General features: G+C 47.2%; 1 protein-coding gene across 2 annotated transcripts in view; it reads right to left on the bottom strand.

Annotated features, from left to right (window-relative positions):
• Nucleotides 1–4187: 4187 nt before the first annotated feature.
• Nucleotides 4188–20338, bottom strand: part of RGP1 (RGP1 partner of RAB6A GEF complex) — a 163934-nt gene continuing 147783 nt past the window's right edge. For both annotated transcript variants that reach the window (XM_085627710.1, XM_085627712.1), the window contains one exon: nt 4188–5205. In XM_085627710.1, the coding sequence (XP_085483836.1) occupies nt 4982–5205 (224 nt within the window). In that variant the 3' untranslated portion in view covers nt 4188–4981. The remainder of the gene's footprint in view (nt 5206–20338) is intronic.

Below are 20338 nucleotides of genomic sequence, written 5' to 3'. Positions count from 1 at the left end.
GTCGACGTCGTTGATGAGGGTGCCTTTGGTGGTGCTGTCGAAGCGGTGTGAGACACAGCAGGCATTTTGACCTTTGGGGTCGGAGCCGATTGTTTCGGTGCCGGGAGCCGAGTAGGTTTGGTGGCACCGAAGGTCTTTTGCCGACGTCGGCTGCTGCAAGCTCGGCACCGAAGTCTCGTTTGGTGCGGTCGGTGCCGACGGGTTTTGCTGGCGTCGAAGGTGTGGTGGGCCTCGATCCGACCAGCGTTACTTTTGGTTTCGGTTTCTGTGGAACCGATACAGCTTTCGGTTTCGGTTTGGAAGAAGGGAAACCAGCCGTTTTGTGTAGTAATGGCTGCCGCTGAATGTCCGAGGCCGGGTCAGAGGGCGGGGCCGAAGAACTGCGGGATAGGTCTTGGGTAAGGCCCGAAGGCGATCCCTCGACCGGAGCCATAGACTGGTGCACTGGGATATCCTCAGTCTGTACGGGTAGGCCTTGCTCGTCACCGGAGCTACTCTCTTCGGCCCCTAAGGCCTCATTGTAGTCTCCTACCTCGGTGTCGGCTTCATCTCTGTGAAAGAGTCGCTCTTCGACGCCTTCCGATCCGGAGTCGTGTTCGGAAGCGGGGCTGGAGGGTAGGTTCTCCACGTCTTCGACATCTTCGTCCTCGGCGCTGAAGATGTTGGCCGGGGCCGGCGCCGCTTGCTGCGCTTCGAGTCTCGCTGCTCGTCGATTCCGGAGGGTCTTCTTGGATCGGAATCGTGCACAGGCCATACATGTAGACTCGTCGTGATCCGGTGAAAGGCATTTGTTGCACACCGGGTGGACGTCGACATGGGGATATTTCGTATTGCATACAGGACACCGCTTGAATGGTGTCCTCGATTCCATCGTCGATGACGGGCCGATGGTCGGGAAAGATGCGAAAAAGTTGGTTCTGGAAGTTAGTAAACTAACAAAGATACTATCGATACCGATCGGGAACAGTACCGACGCGAACTAAAGGCCTTTTGGCCTGGAAAAAGTTGTTCCTAACTTGAGTCAAGATAAGCACATCCGAACCCAATGGCGAAAAAAACAATCTGAGGATGGAGAGGATGCCCATGCGCACTGTAGTCCAGGGGAGGAGTCACCTATCCCAGGATACTTCGAAGACTCTTCCAGGACAACAACGTGCAAACATCCGGACCCAACACTAGGCGGCGATCTATGCACAGATATGAATTCAGCAGCCCACATGCCTCGAACATTTAAGTATCAGTTTCATAAAGAGTGATAATGTACACTCCAAAGGACTGGCTCACACATAAAATTATATCAAGAGGTTCACATTTTAAATCAAATATAATCTGTTCACAATGATGAATTATAGTCGTTTCAAGGTGAGCACAAATTGTTGAAACATTTTGCTGTGAGTTTCCCTCCTGAAAACAGTTTCACATATAACATCTGTCAAAGACCGGAGGAAATCTGCTTCACTTCCAGTTTGTTTGCAGTGCAGAATGGGTTTTTCTAGAGGAAATATTTCCCCAGTTGAGAAAAGAGTAAGCAAGTGAAAGTACTCATTTGGAAATGTGTCACACATGTGAGTGCCTAAATGGTTACGCATCAAGTAGTCCCGGGAATATGAGTCAGATGCAGCGGGCCAGGAGTACTTCGCAAATTTCTCATAAAATCTAGAAAACTCAGAAAACTGTAGGGTCTGAAGTTTCTGTGAGTAGCTGTGTATCATTTCTGGTCTTGACGTTGTAGCGGATTCACAAAGCATTTGCTGTGTGTAGTAGTGTCTTAGGTCTGTGCCCTATGCCTGTGCCCTATGCCTCTGTGTTATTTCCTGCAGTAAGGTGTGGTTGGTCATTGAAACAAGCATTGGGAAAGCCAATCGGTCTCAGCAATACAAGAGCCTTTGGCTTTGTCAATGTCAATGTGTTTCAGCATTGCATGGCCAGATGGTAAGTGTTCCCCAGGCAGATGCAGCATCGAAACGCCTGCAGCTTATGCGCTGTTCCTCCTTTGTGTAGCCACGGGCATACATGAACAAGGCATCCCAAATTACATTTACCATTTGATAGTGAGAAAAACACAATATGAAGAGTGTACATTTCCTTTAATGAATGCTGCCAAAATTGCCTCGTAAAATCATGATAATTATTTTGTTCACCTCTCAAGAACAGAAGGTACAGTCTGCCTTAGTGCAATGTATACTTGTGACTTACATGTTACACACACGGGCCTGCTGCAGGCACTCAACCCACTGAGCTATCAGACTGGCTAGAAGTATCACGTACAACAATCATCAGAATGCAGAGATCACTGCATGCTTAGATTCAAATTCAAGAATCCTTTACTAAATCTATTCCCTTTTTCTACTGCATGGTGTATTGTGAGTTCCTGTTGTATCCATCTGGTTTGACATATAGTCTGACCATACCTCCCTTCCAGTCAGTGAATTGGATTTACAACGATCACTTCGATGTCAAGGCCATTGCTAGAAAGTGGTAAACCAGCTCATCCGGCCACTGTACTCTTATCACTGGATCGCGTGGGCGGATCCTGGCAGGGCTAACTCGGCCTTTGGACGTTCTGAGGTTGATGAAATGAATCTTGTTAATTTGTGTAACAAGAACACATTTTTGCAGTACTTAGATATGTCAGCCTTAAAGTGTTATGTAACAGTATTGTATTATTTCTACCGCTGTTGTTATTATGGTTCACATGGGACTTACAGACCGTGCACGTGCAGAGCGCCTCTCTGGTGCCCCTGGTAGGTGGCAGTTTATAAACTCTGAGTAATGTGAATTTACTTGGGTGCTGGCAACAACATTAACCAAAACTACATCTCAAAGGTGGGATACTGTCTGTTGAAAATACCGGTTTATTTTATCCCACAATAACCCTTTTACGATCATATACTTTTAACCTGTAATTCTGCAACATAACAAGCCATGTGCTTGCTTATGTACAGTGCGCTGCATCTAAACCACGAAATGCTTACTATACAGATGCACTCCAGCGCCTAAGAGTGCAGTTGGTGGAATGAAGTGCTTTCCAATGACCAACCAGTGAATTGAAACAAGCCCATCCCATAGCCCGTTTTATTAGTAATCAGTGAGCCCGTTATGACATGTCCCTGTTTTGTAACTATTTCAATGGTGGGGAGGGTGAATGAGTGAGTGAATTGAAGCTGAAACAAAGCAGTTGCGTGACCTTGCAAGACATTGGAGACCATGGAAGGGATTGTTGACTTTCTCACTCTCCCCCGACTAATGCTTTCATGGTAATTGAAAAACATGCTGTGGCTTGAAAAACAAGATAACATCATAATTTACATGTCTGTTCCATGATGGTCGGAGAGCAAAGGACAAGCGGCCACAGAGGCACGGGAGCAAGCAAAAGACAGCAGGAAGAGGGTGATTGGGGTACAGGGTAAGAAAAAAATGTGGAGTGGGTGAGAGCAATTTCACGACGGACGGAGAAACAAAGGGCAACCAGACACGGGGACGCAAGATGAAGAAAGAGACAGTGGGAGGAGGGTAACTGAGGAACAGGACAAGAAACGAGATAACATGATTTACAGGCCTGTTTACAGAAACAGCAGGAAGTTCAAAGCGAGTAAAAGCACGACCGCTCCTGATCAAGGCAGGCTCGTAAAGAAAAAAAAGTTCCTAAAATGGTCATGAAATGGGAGGAGTGGATGGACAGTAGTAATTGGTCCCGGCTCTGGCGGAGGGTTAAACACAGGAAGAGGCATGACACATGCATGCCAAAGATAAATGGGGAGGAAGATTAGGAGAGAGACGATGGAGCCAGCAATTGGGAAGCCTATGGGCAGGGCTGAAGCCCACAAAGTATATGCAACATATCTCTTTCGAGGCTGCGCATGCGCGGTCTAGAGCAGAGACCTAAAAATGCTTTGTGGATTAGGTATTTGTTCAATCTAGGGTAAGACACAATCAACTTGGCACACCTCACTGACCCCTTCAATGAATAGAGCTCCCCAGCTTTATATATGCAAACGCAGAAGTACATATTTAGGGGTAGTGACTTTAGGTATGTTGTCAGGTTTTAGAATTTGAGTTAATTTTCAGTTGGCACTTGGGCATCCGCTCCAAAACCAACCTAAATTATATTTAGCAAACCCGGAATCTATTTCAAACCAGTAAAGCTCAATGAACTGTACAAAAAATGCAGATTCTTAAATGAAACACCAGTTCAAATATATTGTTTATTTATTTACATTGCTACTTAGTTTAAAATACAGGAGTAGAGCAGATCAATAAAATGTCCTTCTCTAATTTCTACTATAAAATAAACCAATACAAAAGTGATTACATCATCAAACATCTGTGATTTAGAAGCTGCAATACTTCCACTAATCTCAAAGAAAAATGTTACTTACCTGTAAGAATAGTTTTGAAGCTTAAGGCTACTTTAGATTCTCATGCTGTGCATTATCCAAGATCTTTGGAAATAATGCAGCTCTAGGCCACGGACTTCTATAAATGTAGCCACTTTAAGTCTCTGAAAGTCGACCATATACGTTAGAGTTACTCTAAAAGCAGACCCCAAGCTTCATCGGTTTCTTGGAGCTGCATTCACCACAGAGGCCTGGAACCCCAGTATGACAGTGTGTGCACAGTGTAGGCTTGGTAGAAACAGTTCAGGGTGAGAACAAGAGGTCCTGAGGTGCACAGTCATGGAAGTCCTTGTAACTGAGAGTCATTCATCTTGGCTTTTAGGATAAGCAGATTATGAAAGGCATTATATCTGCAGAACTAGTCACTTTCCCATCTCAAAAGCACTCATCTAGGAAGACAAAATGACACCAGCCGAAGATAGCAGATGTGATGGGAATGATGAAGACACATTGGTGGGAATGTTCCACAGAGCAAAGAACTTTCTGCTTGTCTTTCAGACACCAAAGACACACCACATTTTCACAACACTACTGAAGAAGAGTGAGTGATGAGTGTGTGACACTGGGACATCTCAATCCTTTTCTTAAATTGTAATAGAGTTGGAACTGGAGAACTGGGATACGTAGGAGGCCAGGACTGGGTTGGTCGGCAACACTTTGATCGGCAGATCCCAGCTGAAGGTGTCCACGTCGATCTGTTCTGCCCCTGTCCAGGTAATGGTCTCTGGCTGGTTCTCTGGAACGGTCGGAGTCTCCACTGGTTCACGGGAGGTCACGAACTCAAAGTGCAGCCGCCACTTCAGGGACACTGCAAACAAGGAAAGAGTCAGTAAAGATGGAACTGAGAAGGTCATTAAATAGGCACACTGAGGACAACTGATCCAAATAGAAACAATGTGCACTCAATGGTGTGTCTGAAAATACAGTATACATCCAGCCTCCACTTGACACCCTTCAGCCTATCGATAACATGCAGGTTATGTCTTGGAGAAATGCGCTTCATTACAAGGATGGGTTCTTCACATGCACCTGTTACAACACAGATTAAACTAACAGAACCTTTCCATAGCACAACAACACAACTATTATGTGAAATTTCTGAAAATAACAATAACGCAATCTGTCTGTTTCGCTCACTCTCTCCCTTCATCATCTGCCCGGCAGTACCAGTGACCAGGCACAGAGGCACCACCTGTTCTGTTGGTACAAGTGTAAACAGAGACCCTTTCAACCAAATTCAGTTTGACTCGGAGTACCACAGATCAAGAAAATACTTCTCATAAGAATGGTGCTTGGTTTGATTGACTCTCAGAAGCTCTGCATTGAAGCTCAAGTGAGTAGTTACCGAGGCGCACATCTCATGAGAATGGGGTCTGGGTTGCACGGACTCTCAGAGTGCCACAGCTCCATCGAGTACTTACTGAGACATACGTCTCAAAAGAATGGTGCCTGTGTGGCAGAGCAATAAGTGAGAGCAGAGCAGCTTGGGATGTATTCACTCTCAGAGTACCATAGCTCCATCCAGTACTTACCGAGGCGTACATCTCATAAGAATGGTGCCTGTGTGGCAGAGCAATAAGTGAGAGCAGAGCAGCTTGGGATGTATTCACTCTCAGAGTACCATAGCTGAAGACAGTACTTACTGAGACATACGTCTCATAAGAATGGTGCCTGTGTGGCAGAGCAATAAGTGAGAGCAGAGCAGCTTGGGATGTATTCACTCTCAGAGTACCATAGCTCCATCCAGTACTTACCGAGGCGTACGTCTCATAAGAATGGTGCCTGTGTGGCAGAGCAATAAGTGAGAGCAGAGCAGCTTGGGATGTATTCACTCTCAGAGTACCATAGCTCCATCCAGTACTTACCGAGGCGTACATCTCATAAGAATGGTGCCTGTGTGGCAGAGCAATAAGTGAGAGCAGAGCAGCTTGGGATGTATTCACTCTCAGAGTACCATAGCTCCATCCAGTACTTACCGAGGCGTACATCTCATAAGAATGGTGCCTGTGTGGCAGAGCAATAAGGGAGAGCAGAGCAGCTTGGGATGTATTCACTCTCAGAGTACCATAGCTCCATCCAGTACTTACCGAGGCGTACATCTCATAAGAATGGTGCCTGTGTGGCAGAGCAATAAGTGAGAGCAGAGCAGCTTGGGATGTATTCACTCTCAGAGTACCATAGCTCAAGACAGTACTTACCGAGGCGTACATCTCATAAGAATGGTGCCTGTGTGGCAGAGCAATAAGTGAGAGCAGAGCAGCTTGGGATGTATTCATTCATTCATTCAAAAAGTCTTTATTTATGATTATTCATCTTAAAAGACATACTATACAAATCAATTTAAAATGCAGCAATCAAGTTAATAACATCATAATTACAATGTGGTAACACAATTCATTAAATATAAAATGGTCATAAAAATCAGCTTTATAAGTAAAAATGGAAGGAAGCTATGTTGGGCTACAATCCTCCGCTCCTTTCCCTGATTGCCCAAGACCAACTAAGGAATTTGGCTACTCCAACAATAATTAAGTCTTTGTCACCAATTTTTAACAACCTTTTAGCAGTCAGGGCAGAGGCTGTGCCCAATGAGCGACACAAAGGTTTAAGCCATGTGTTTCTAGGTAATTGGTAAGCTGGGCAGACATAGAGGAGATGGCTTATGTTTTCAGTATGTTCAGGGCAGAACGGACACCTGTCTCCTAGGCCTGTTTTCCATTTTCTGGTAAAATCCCTTAAAGGGAGCGTTTCCACCCTGAACTGATGAAACAGCCTACGATCTCTGGGCTTGGTGATCAGGTCCCAATAAGCTTCAAGAGAAGGTTCGTCTTTAAAGTCCAAAAAGGCTCTGGTCAAAGGAGAGTCCAATAGTGTATTATTCCTTCTTGATTTGACCAAACACCAAAAAGCCACTCTTAAATCTGTTTTTGTTGGAATAACAGTAGATGACGGAGAAAACCAGAGGTCTCTCATGCCCATATCAATAAGGAGGTTTTTGATGGTTTTTAGCCATGAAATCTTATTATGATAATCCAACCCCCTTACTTCGAGAAGGGCCTTAGAAAATTGGACTAGTTCCTGATTCGTCCACAACCTTCTCCAGAAATATAACATTTTTAGCTTAACAACATCCTCAATTGGGTTACAGCCAAGATCAAACAGTAAGGGAATTCGTGGGGTCGATTGTGGGAGTCCTACTAGCGATCTGAAAAATTTATTCTGGGCCAGTATTAGGTCTGACAAATTACAATTCCCCCAGATTTCTGCACCGTATAAAACGGCTGGAGCTATTTTCGTTGAGTACAACTTGATTACTGGGGCTATAGGTTTGCTGAGGGATAACCTGTGTTCTCTTAATAGCGCTCCCGCCAACTGTGAATGTTTTAAAGCCAAGAGCTTCATCTGGGGGGCCCAGCTCATTTTCTCGCCAATGGTAATGCCCAAGTATGTAAAAACCTTGGCCTGTTCTAGTGGCTTCACCCCCATAGACACTTTTGCTGCAACATCACCTGCCCCATGAAGGACCATAAATTTAGTTTTGTCCACATTAATCTCTAACTCATGTTCACTGCAAAAAGCCTCAAAGCGATATAACGCCCGTTGTAATCCCTGACGAGTTTTGGATAATATCAGGGTGTCATCAGCGAACATGAGTAGAGGAACCCTTTGTCCATCTAATTTTGGTGCGTCAGTGGGGTGGTCCTCAAAGTAGTGTACTACCCCGTTAATAAACAACGAAAACCGTGTAGGTGCCAGGACGCACCCCTGCCGGACTCCCTTCTCGACCTTAAATCTATTAGTGACTTCGCCAGGTTTCCCCCACCGAACCTGGGCATAGTTGGAGCTGTGGAGCTTAACCACAAAGTCGACTAACTCCCTGGGCATCCCTAGCCTTAGTAGGACTTCCCGTAGTTTGAGTCTTGGGACGAGGTCGAATGCGGATTTTAGGTCCACAAAAGCTGCAAAAATGAGGCCCTTACCCAACAAGACCTCCTTCCAGTAGATTAAAACAAATTTAAAAACCTGATCCAGTGTCCCCATGCGTGCCCGAAACCCTACTTGGAGGATAGATAAAATCTTATTATCATCAATCCAGCTGTGTATTCTACCTAAAATGACACGAGCAATAATTTTTTGCAGTGCGTCAATAAGGCTAATTGGCCTGTAATTCCCTGGGGCAGCACGGTCTCCTTTTTTAAAGATCGGTATTATTTCAGCGCCCGACCAGGATTCGGGGAAGGGAGTTCCCCCAGCCAGGGAATTCATTAGGTTAGTAATGTAGGGGACCCAAAGATCCTTATCCTGTCTAAACAGGTCTGCAGGAATGCAGTCTGGACCAGGGGCTTTGCCACTAGGTATATTTTTCAGAACCGCTTCAATCTCCTTGGTGCTAAATCTTAATGGGACCTCTATATTTATTTGTAAGATAGCGGGACTAGGAGTTCGAACTGGGCTTTGTTGATATTGTGCCTTGAAGTGGGCAACCCAACTATCAGGTTCCACATTGTTGTTTGGGGCTAGAGGCCTTCGTCCATCTCCCCGCCTTATTAAGTCCCAAAAATGGGACATATTCCTGCCTTTACAGGCTTCCAGCAGGTCCTTCCAGCGACCCTCATCCCACTCTTTTTTTGCTTGTTTTATGGTGGATTTATAATTTATCCGTGCCTGCTTGATCAGTACATAGGACCTAGATTTAATAGCAGACAAGAGGGCTTTGTGGGTGGACCTACAGTGAGCGTTGTACCATGTAATGGGCTCATGTTTCTTTTTACTCCCCATGGGTTTTGTGTTAATGAAATAGGTCTTAAGCCTATTTATAAGGTCCGAGTGGATTTTTGGCAATTTATCATTAAGGGACTCTTGTGTATTACAGGTGTTTATTTCGCCCAATGCACTTGATATCAGGGCCCTAACTCCTAGCACCTTGGTCTCGTCCAGTGCCACCTTGTCCCATTTGACCCGTCTAAAGTCATTGCCAATTATTAATGGGGCACCACTTTTTATTAAATTTTCACTGGTCTGTTGTGCAAATCCCTGGATATCCACTGTCAAAATCAGTGGATTATGATCGCTTTCTGGCCTAGTTTGTATAACCATGTCAGACACGATGTACCAGATTTCCAGGTTGACTAGAATGTGGTCGATTCTGCTTTTCGTTCGACCGTTATTAAAGGTCGGTGCTCCCTGGGCATCAGATTTTGTTCTTCCGTTCACTGCCCTAAGACCCCGTTCCAGACACATCCCTTTGAGCTGTAGCGCTACCTCAGTCCATTTGTTTATAGGTTTGGAGGTTAGCAGGGGGAAGCCCCAAAGGGCATCCTCCTCCTCGCTCAACCTACCATCATCGCCATCCAGGGGTTCAAAACATGTATTAAAATCCCCCAGGATGATCAAGTTGTTTTTGATGAAGCCTTCCGCAAGAAGGGATTCCAGTACTGTAATGGTCTGGGAGCTCTTTCCACCCGCTTGTCCCCTGGCATATACATTAACTAAGGATAGTGTTGGCCCATTCTGGAATTTGAGTTTAATAGCCAGGATGTCCGGGTTGTCTATAGGGATTTCTTCAATAGAGACCCCAAGAGTTTGTCTAACCCAAAACGTCAAGCCCCCTACCGGTCTTCCCCTAGGCCCCTTTCTCGCGGGTCTTGAGAAGTTCAAGTATCCAACATTATATATATTCTCTACAGCCCATGTTTCCTGGAAAGCCCATATATCCACTTCATTAACTAGGGTTGCCCAGTCATCTATGTCAACCTTGGATTCCAGGCCGGCGATATTCCAAGAGGCAATGGCCATGGAATCACTTGGGGCTAGGTTGATCGAATTCCCTGCAGCATTTGGGTGCACAACAGGGTGTCTATCGGGGCTTATTTGTGATATATGGATTGCCCTAGATTGGGCATCGGGCTTTGGGCGTAGAGGTTGGTTGCTTATTGGCGCCTCTACGGTGGTGATAATTACACCTTCCATATGAACTCCTGGGCCACCTGTTCTTTGTCAATCTATGTCTTCGAGAGAAGACAGTGCTTCAAAGCGATTTTTAGATACAAATCGTTGCTCAGGGCCTGAAGTGGCTCTCCCAAAGGTTTGATCATTTATTTGGTGTCTTACTGTGTCCTGTTTATAGAAATACCCTAATGGCAATACCCGGATTGATGACCAATCGCTTGATACATATCCAGTGGATTCGAGAATATCATAAACCAGATCCGGTGACCTAAAGCTTAGGACCACACAGTCCCCAGCGATAGATTTTTCAGAGTGACCTACCCAATCTATCCTTCTAACCATTTTAAAGTCCCTGTATAGCCTATTGCCTATATTTGTCATTTTGTTTAAATAGTGCAGGGCTTTGTTCTTAAGAGACGTCCAGTGCTCTTGTGAATTGTGTGGTAATATGGGCACGTTTGCCAAGATAATGGTATATGGGGTTGCTTGGGGTGGCAGATGAAGAAAGGGGCACCTGGGATAGTCACCTGTCTTGTTATTGGTAGCCTGTCCTCGAGTCTTCATAAGAGTCGAAGTTCCGTTGTTCGATGGTGCTACGATGGTGGATATAGGTGGCGGTATTTTTGCCCTGACTACCCCCTCTTGATCTCCCACACACCCCATTCGGTCTAGAGAAGGAATGGCCCTGGTCTGATTGTCTCGATTTTCCTTGGCAGGTGGCAGGGATGAGGGCGCCCCTGCCACTGCCTCATTACGAGATTTAAGCGTAGCCGCTTCCGCTGCACAAGCGCAGGCCTCCTCTATTTTATCTAACCTTTGGACTACCATATCAAGGCGTTTGCATATTGGCTCCAAAATGGTAGCTAGCTTTTCTTCTAGGATGGAGATAAAATCCCTTGTAGTTAGTAAAGGATTTGCCACTGCTGGGTCGCTAGCTGTGACTTCGTTAAAGGAGATATTTGAGTCACCTTGGGCAGGAGTGTTGGCCGGATCGTTAGTAACGGATGTGGCAGAGGCTTTTGATTTAGATCTAGTAATTTTGGGTGTGTGGCAGCCCTTCTTAGCCTTTTTGTGTTGGTCCTTAACAATTTTCCCTGAAACTTTCGTTCCCTTTGTCTTAGCCCTTACAGATCTGCTCTGGTTGCTCTGGGTGGTAGTGGCGGGGGGAGATACAGAAAAAGTTGGAGCAACGCTGTTAGCAGGAGTCAGGGACTGATCAAGGGAGTCATTTGTTGACCTTAACGGGCTGGGGGCATAAAGTGGGGTGTTAGAAGTGGCCCCCCCCTCCCAACAGCCTAGGATCCAATGATAATCTTATCTCAGTGGCCTCAATTTCGTGTATCAACACTGATTCTGCACGTACTAGGAAAGCGTCTAGAGTGCCTACTACCTTGTCTCCAGCTTTCCATTTCGGCATGTTGACGACGGTGGAGTTGTTGTCTTGAAAGCTCTGCAAGACTCAATATCGTGACCCCGTGACGCCAGGCCAGTGTCTGAGGGCAAGTCTTAGCAAGGGTTAGCGGGGAGTGGCCCAGCCCGGCCTCCGTCGGCCCCGGAGGGCCACAGACGGTCCCGCCCTTGTCCCGGCGACACCCGCGCGCGTCCCGCGAGGCGGGAGTCAGAGCCGGTTTTTGTGCGCCTCCTGGCGCGAAAAGATGGCGTCGGCGGCGACTTCCTGCCGCTAGGGGCTCTGGGAGTTGAAGTCCAGGGACCGCTCCGCGGCCGCTGAAGGTGTGAGAGCGGCGGCGGGAGACCGGTCAACCAGGGAGCCGAGCACTTGCCAGGGAAAAGGTCAGCTTGACACCACCACGGCCCAGGGAAAGTAGGTAGACTGCCCGCTCAGCCGGAGTCAGAGCCGGTTTTTATGCGCCTCCTGGCGCGAAAAGACGGCGTCGGCGGCGACTTCCTGCCGCTAGGGGCTCTGGGAGTTGAAGTCCAGGGACCGCTCCGCGGCCGCTGAAGGTGTGAGAGCGGCGGCGGGAGACCGGTCAACCAGGGAGCCGAGCACTTGCCAGGGAAAAGGTCAGCTTGACACCACCACGGCCCAGGGAAAGTAGGTATTCACTCTCAGAGTACCATAGCTCAAGACAGTACTTACCGAGGCGTACATCTCATAAGAATGGTGCCAGTGTGGCAGAGCAATAAGTGAGAGCAGAGCAGCTTGGGATGTATTCACTCTCAGAGTACCATAGCTCCATCCAGTACTTACTGAGGCGTACATCTCATAAGAATGGTGCCTGTGTGGCAGAGCAATAAGTGAGACCAGAGCAGCTTGGGATGTATTCACTCTCAGAGTACCATAGCTCAAGACAGTACTTACCGAGGCGTACATCTCATAAGAATGGTGCCTGTGTGGCAGAGCAATAAGTGAGAGCAGAGCAGCTTGGGATGCATGCACTCTCAGAGTACCATAGCTCAAGACAGTACTTACCGAGGCGTACATCTAATAGGAATGGTGCCTGTGTGGCAGAGCAATAAGTGAGAGCAGAGCAGCTTGGGATGCATTCACTCTCAGAGTACCATAGCTCCATCCAGTACTTACCGAGGCGTACATCTCATAAGAATGGTGCCTGTGTAGCAGAGCAATAAGTGAGAGCAGAGCAGCTTGGGATGTATTCACTCTCAGAGTACCATAGCTCAAGACAGTACTTACCGAGGCGTACATCTCATAAGAATGGTGCCTGTGTGGCAGAGCAATAAGTGAGAGCAGAGCAGCTTGGGATGTATTCACTCTCAGAGTACCATAGCTCCATCCAGTACTTACCGAGGCGTACATCTCATAAGAATGGTGCCTGTGTGGCAGAGCAATAAGTGAGAGCAGAGCAGCTTGGGATGTATTCACTCTCAGAGTACCATAGCTCAAGACAGTACTTACCGAGGCGTACATCTCATAAGAATGGTGCCTGTGTGGCAGAGCAATAAGTGAGAGCAGAGCAGCTTGGGATGTATTCACTCTCAGAGTACCATAGCTCCATCCAGTACTTACCGAGGCGTACATCTCATAGGAATGGTGCCTGTGTGACAGAGCAATAGGTGAGAGCAGAGCAGCTTGGGATGTATTCACTCTCAGAGTACCACAGCTCAAGACAGTACTTACCGAGGCGTACGTCTCATAAGAATGGTGTCTGCGTGGCAGAGCAATAAGTGAGAAAGGAACACAGCAGCTACGGATATCTCAACTTTCCGTTCACAGTAAAGCATCTCGTTGCTCTCAGTAGAACTAAAAGTATGCTAAGGGAAGGGTGTGGATTCACTCCAAAGTTGTACCATTTCAAGGGAGATGGACCCTGGGGGAAATGTTTATTTTATCCTGCGCCCTTGGGCATGAAGCGAATGTCGCTGGATCCTCTTTGTGTGTTCCATTCTCTATCACACGTCTACTCAACTAAAAAGGGGTGGGGCGGAGGCATTCCAAACTCAGGGATGCCTCCATCTTATGCTGCTCCAACATCCTGGAGAAACCTGGCCATAACCACCCAATAAGGCAAATCATGGGGTCTTTCCAGGCAACCTGCAGCTCGGGCAGGTCATGGGGGTGCCAATGGTTCAGACATCAGAGTGCTGCCCTCTGCACAATAAAAGGAGCTGCTAGAAGAGGGTGGGAGACAGGAGCAGGCCTACATGGGTACAATGCCATCAGATGATTTTCTAGATGATGTTTTCCCAACTTAATTTCAGATCATATGGATGTTCTTGAAGCAGCCTCTTTTTGTTTACATTGCTGAAAGCTCCACTTTCTTTCATCAACATCTTTTCCATATTCCGGAAATTATAAGTGTTGCATCTTCCTTCAACCAGTGTATACTGAATCCTCTGCCCAAAAGGGTGTGAAATTAAAGAGAAGCCGAGAAAATCTGTGCACAGCCCTGACACAATGTAGTGAACAGTGGGTAAATGGAGGCAGAAACAAACAAACCTGGCACTGTCAGGCAGATATACAAAGCTAACCAGACATTGCGGCACTGCTCGACACACAATGCTAACCAGACATTGCGGCACTGCTCGACACACAAAGCTAACCAGACATTGCGGCACTGCTCGACACACAAAGCTAACCAGACATTGCGGCACTGCTCGACACACAATGCTAACCAGACATAATGGCACTGCTCGACACACAATGCTAACCAGACATTGCGGCACTGCTCGACACACAAAGCTAACCAGACATTGCGGCACTGCACGACACACAAAGCTAACCAGACATTGCGGCACTGCTCGACACACAATGCTAACCAGACATTGCGGCACTGCTCGACACACAATGCTAACCAGACATTGCGGCACTGCTCGACACACAATGCTAACCAGACATTGCGGCACTGCTCGACACACAATGCTAACCAGACATTGCGGCACTGCTCGACACACAATGCTAACCAGACATTGCGGCACTGCTCGACGCACAATGCTAACCAGACATTGCGGCACTGCTCGACGCACAATGCTAACCAGACATTGAGGCACTGCTCGACACACAATGCTAACCAGACATTGCGGCACTGCTCGACACACAAAGCTAAGCAGACATTGCGGCATTGCTCAACGCAGGCAGACAACCAACACTGGATGACTTGGGACAGGGAGACTCAAAGCGCGGCCCTCCTGACCTTTACTTGTGGCCCCTGGTGAGCAGCAGCTCTGAGCTGCTGTTCACTTTACGGAGCAGGAAAATTCAGAAAGCTGCAAAACAAAAGGGCATATTTTACTTGCATATTAGCTAAAGTAACCATAAGGAAGAAAAGAAAGTGCCCTAGACAACCTATCTTTAGGAATACCTTTGGTTTTAAAGACGCCTTTAGTTTTAAACTCTCTTCAAATAAGTGTATTTTATTAACATGCATGAGAGTATTACCTTACTAAATCAAATTGTCACTGCACGGAGAGGCATTTATTAGCAGCGATAGTTTTCAAACATGATCTTGGAAACTTTCATGCCGCCCCCATTCTGAATCGAATGCCATTAGTGATCCACAGGGAAGGCATTTGTCAGGTGCACCTTGTGTGTACCCTTGGATGTTATATAATTGGAACCCATTATAGTTTATTAAATAAAACTCGAGAAGGTTTTGTACCGTGTATATCCTATTCCTTTACTCATGTAGTTTACGGGGCTCCCCTATGTGTTAATGGAGAAATAAGAAGCAATGTGAAATTAACAAATTGCCCAGGATCACACAATTTCATCAAGTGGGGAAGCCAGGACTGATGCCAGATTTTCAGGTTTCATATTTTGCAATTCAGTCACCAGATGAGTTTCTCTTTCCCTCTCATGTTTTACATTCTAAGTTAATGCTTTGACTTTAATTCTTGATGCATGAGAATAGAACATGGGGGACCCGTAGGGAATTGCAGCGCCGGCCCTACGAGGAGCAAACGCCCGATGATGAAGCATGACACCTCTTGAAAAAGGGTGTGTGAGGGCATTAGAGGACAAATAAGTGGTCTTCCATCGCATGTGTGGTCCCTCTTCACCTAGGAAGTCTTCTTTTTCCTTTCCCCTTCTTTCTATTATGCACGGGTGACTTTTTGCACCCTGACGCATGGGTGACTTTTTGCACCCTGCTCTAGGAACAGTGTCCCCTTGTTGGTTTAGATATAGGTATAAGGAGCATGGACACTGGACCTTAACCAGCTCCTGGTCCCCCCCCTCTCTTTTTTGATATAAGTAAAGCACGGCGGTTCAGCCGAGGGACCTTACTTTTGTTATTCTCTTTTTTCTCCTCTTTTCTACAGACACACGAGGCATGTATGTTGATGTTGGGGCTGTCTTTTTACTCCGCCTTGGCTAACTCACCGTGGCGACATGTGTTGACTCAGAGGGTCCGCTTCACTAGCATACTTCTACTTTATTAGCCAATGCGCAGGTATTGGGGACTAGTTCTCCCTTGGAACGCACATGCTCATTGCGCTCCTGCTTCTGCGCATGCGCACTATGGTTGAACTTTTGAAGGTATCCCGGAAATAGTAAACGCCCCTCTCCTGACCCCAGTGCTTTATGAGCATCGCGTTCTGCCATCAGTCACTCATTATTGGCAGACGCGTGGACGGGGTAGGTTTAGAGGAGGCAGCACCCGGGCGTCATTGTAAGTAGCTTGTGAAGTGACTTTTACATTGTGTGCGGCTGCTCTAACTGTACGCTGTGCCTGCACATTCTTTTTGACTCCTTTTCTTTATGTTTACAGCCCGGTAACGTGCGGGCGTCCATTGCTCCTGCCAGTGGAGGTTTCTCATTGATGGGGCTAGGTAAGCACTCCCCACAGAACTAGTACACGCTTTTATTACACCATTAGCTTCCTGAATTTTTAGGCATAGCGCCCACAGTGGGAGTATGTAGGATATTTGCGATAACTAGCAGATCTAGCTTACGTTTGTTTCTTTATTTGACACCGCTCTGGGCCAGGGCTCCACTGAGAACTTATGAATTGATTGATCTGCATGTCTCGTGTGCCTGTTTCTTTTATCTTTCGTATGTAACTGATGTGCACACAGCAGTGGCACATGATGAGACATCAAGTTGTTACTGATGCTCATACCTGTGGTTTATCTTGTTTTTCTTTTCCTAGGTAGCGATCAGGAGCTGTTTCCATCATGCAGCTGTAGCCGCACCTTGGGTATACAGGTTACTGCCTTGCCCCGACTGTTTTAGAGGGTATTTTAATCCACCTTATTTCACGTGCACTTCATATTTTACCACTCTGGTCCTGAAGAAGCGCCAACGACCTCTATGGCGACATAGGCGCGAAACATGTTGACCGATGACCCTTGACCCCCGGGCATAATGTGCCTCTAGGGCAAGATTTTATTCAGCAGTTTTGTCTGCTAAGGGTATACAACTTAAATTTTCGCTGCATATTTACCCTTTATTAACTCTTTTTCACCTGGCACGCACTTTCTACCCTCATTGGACCCACACCCGCCTGCATCATCCGGCAGTCCTCAAAAAGCTCTCCGACAAAGAGACCCTTCGGGGGACCCGTAGGGAATTGCAGCGCCGGCCCTACGAGGAGCAAACGCCCGATGATGAAGCATGACACCTCTTGAAAAAGGGTGTGTGAGGGCATTAGAGGACAAATAGTGGTCTTCCATCGCATGTGTGGTCCCTCTTCACCTAGGAAGTCTTCTTTTTCCTTTCCCCTTCTTTCTATTATGCACGGGTGACTTTTTGCACCCTGACGCATGGGTGACTTTTTGCACCCTGCTCTAGGAACAGTGTCCCCTTGTTGGTTTAGATATAGGTATAAGGAGCATGGACACTGGACCTTAACCAGCTCCTGGTCCCCCCCTCTCTTTTTTGATATAAATAGAACATGGGTGGCAGACAGAAGTCACGTGAAGGCTCGGATTGTTGTACACACCATGAATCGGCTTCGTGTCCCGCTACGCTCACCTTTCATCACCCCAATCCTCCCACTGTTGGCATTGGTGCGGCCCTCAGGCATGCCACAGACAATACTTTGCGGCCCCCGGGGAAATGTTTGTGAGAACCCATGAGTTGGAACCTGTGCTATTAGAGATACCCAATGTGAGGAAATGGGGTGTACTACATGGAGTGGTTGTGCGACCTCAATGTGTAATACTCTTACCAACGCCTTTTGGTCCAGCAGGTTTCGTCTGTAAAACCCTCTGCTCAACCCTGGGTAGCTGTGGCACTGAGCAGCAAGGCTTACACAGAGGAACAAGTGTTATGCATTTAAACAACAGCAAAACAATTGAATAGAATAGACACAACACTCTGGAAATCCAACACCAATTTATAAAAATAAACTGTATTTATAATAATTTAGATGCTAGAACGACAAAGATCAACAAGAAGGTTCCAGAGATAGATTTTACAAGCAATAATAAATTAAAGCAATTTCACTCACCCGTGAATAAGCCTTGGCAAAATCAACGAATCGGACAGTTAGAAACGTTTTGAAGGAAAACGTATGTGTCAATGCGGTTGGTTAGAAGTATCTGGGGCGACTAACTCCGGCGAAAAGCCAGTCAGGGGCACCAGCCAGGCCGTCAAGAACTGTTACCTTCCAAACAGTAGCAGTTCTTCAGCAGCTCCAGGCATGTTATCCGCATTGCAACTGACTCGCATGGAGTGGTCCTGATGCAAGGGATGAAAGATGGTGAAGATGCTCCAAGAATGCTGTAGATACGACCGGGTCGACGGGGGTCTTCCAGCAGGGAATCCTCGGTGCACAAAGATTGTGAGGGGTCCTGTTTGCAAGGTCAACGTTCCACAAAGTCCTCTCCGGTCTGGCAGAAGACCAGTCACCACTGGACTACAAGTAACCCCTTGTCATGGTCACAGGTTAATCCTTCCGGAGCCAGAAACTCGCTTTCATAAGGTCTCAGCAACTCTCCAACAGCACTCCCGGGCTCAACGAACTCGGGTGCAACTCTGTGCGTCGGGCTTTGGTCATCAGTGCTGCATGGCAGTGGCAGTAACAACTTGAAGACTCTGGGCTACCATCTTGCCTCAGCAGACTTCTTCAGCTGTTGTGTTGCTGTGCTGCAAATGGGAGGCCAGTCAGCTGGCCCTTGGGATTCTCTTGGCTTGGTTGGGCTCTGGAGACGGCGTCTCCTTGAGCAGGACAAGGCAAGCACAGCCCCTCTCTTCACTAGACACCTGGTGCAGCAGGAGCAGTCCTCATTGGTCCAGCAGCGGTTTGCTGGTCCCTCGTTGTAGCAGGGCAGTCCTTCCAAGTCAGTCGAGATCTGAGGTCTGGGTGCCAGAGGTGCCCCTTTTATGCTTAGAAAGTACCCTCAGGGCAGGATGCAGCTCGTAGTCAATGGGCTACCTGGTTCCCTCTGGTCACCACTTACAGTGGAGTTTGGCACCTGGCTATCCCTGCGACACACCACTCTTCCCACTCCCAAGATGCTGAGAGCCCTTTCTTGTTGTTCAGACCTCCCTAGTCCACGCCTGAGCTGTGGTTACTTCAGAGCTACATGCCCCTGGGCAAAACGGTTTGGTAACTGGTTTCCCCTCTCTGCTTTTCATGCCAGTCTGTCGACCTCAACAATGGGACAGCCCTCCCTCCTCGTGTTGCACATCTGCCATTCAAAGGCCGCTTCACCTTTGAAGTCAACCTTTTGGGGGTAACACACAAGTGGCGTCCCGCAGAAGAGTGGGAGGTTATAGCTCCCTGGACTGCAATCCCACATTGTTTTACTTCCTGAGAGTCATTGACATGTCTCTCCAGGAGGGCAGAAAGTGGTCTGGTGGAGTAGGATCCATGTGTGCCAAGGAAGGAACAGGATTTTTAAAAAGGCAAGAAAGTGGAAGCTTAGCTAAAGCTGCACACTGCAACAATTTACATTAATTTCAACTTGAGATACGAGTCGGGCTTAATGCAACGAGTTGATACTTTGGAGTGCATACTTTGTTTGCACCGTTCAGGAGTTACCACAGCTGAGGGGTCAGCCTGTAACCGTGTACTCGCCAATTGGGTGAACAAGTAATTTAACAGAAAAAACAACAGTTTCACTGGTTTTACTGTCCGGAAATCCAAAGTACATGTTTTGCCTGAATCATATGTTGCACCCTGCCTTTAGGGCACGGTAGGCCTGCCAGAGGGGTGACTTACACACATGTCCAGGGGAAGTGATGCCTTTGCCACTGTTTTCCGTGGCAAAGTCCAGCTAGCAGTGCATGATTTCTCTACTAGTCTACAGTGGCAGTCTAGGGGACTTGTTTTACTAGGCGGACCTCCAGGGTAGCCTATTCAGCGCTGCAGGCCCTGGGGCACCCCTGCAACTCACATGCCCTATGTACAAGGGTACCATTTACCAGGGACTTACAGGTAATTTAGGCATTTCCAAACGGGTACAGCAAATTCGACACACACTGTAGGATCAGGGCACAGGATAGCAGGCCTCAGTACACTTTCAGAGTTGAAAAACCAGCATCAGCCCAACAAATTGGGGGTGACCATATACAAAGAGGCATTTCCCTACACCCAATAATAAAATAAAAAAAAGGGCAAAGACCAGTT

The sequence above is a fragment of the Triturus cristatus genome, chromosome 2_1 (genome assembly GCF_964204655.1).
Source record: "Triturus cristatus chromosome 2_1, aTriCri1.1, whole genome shotgun sequence".
NCBI classification, from domain to species: Eukaryota; Metazoa; Chordata; class Amphibia; order Caudata; family Salamandridae; genus Triturus; species Triturus cristatus.
The sequence above is the reverse complement of the archived record's forward strand: the minus strand, read 5'-3'. Positions and strand labels throughout refer to the sequence as shown.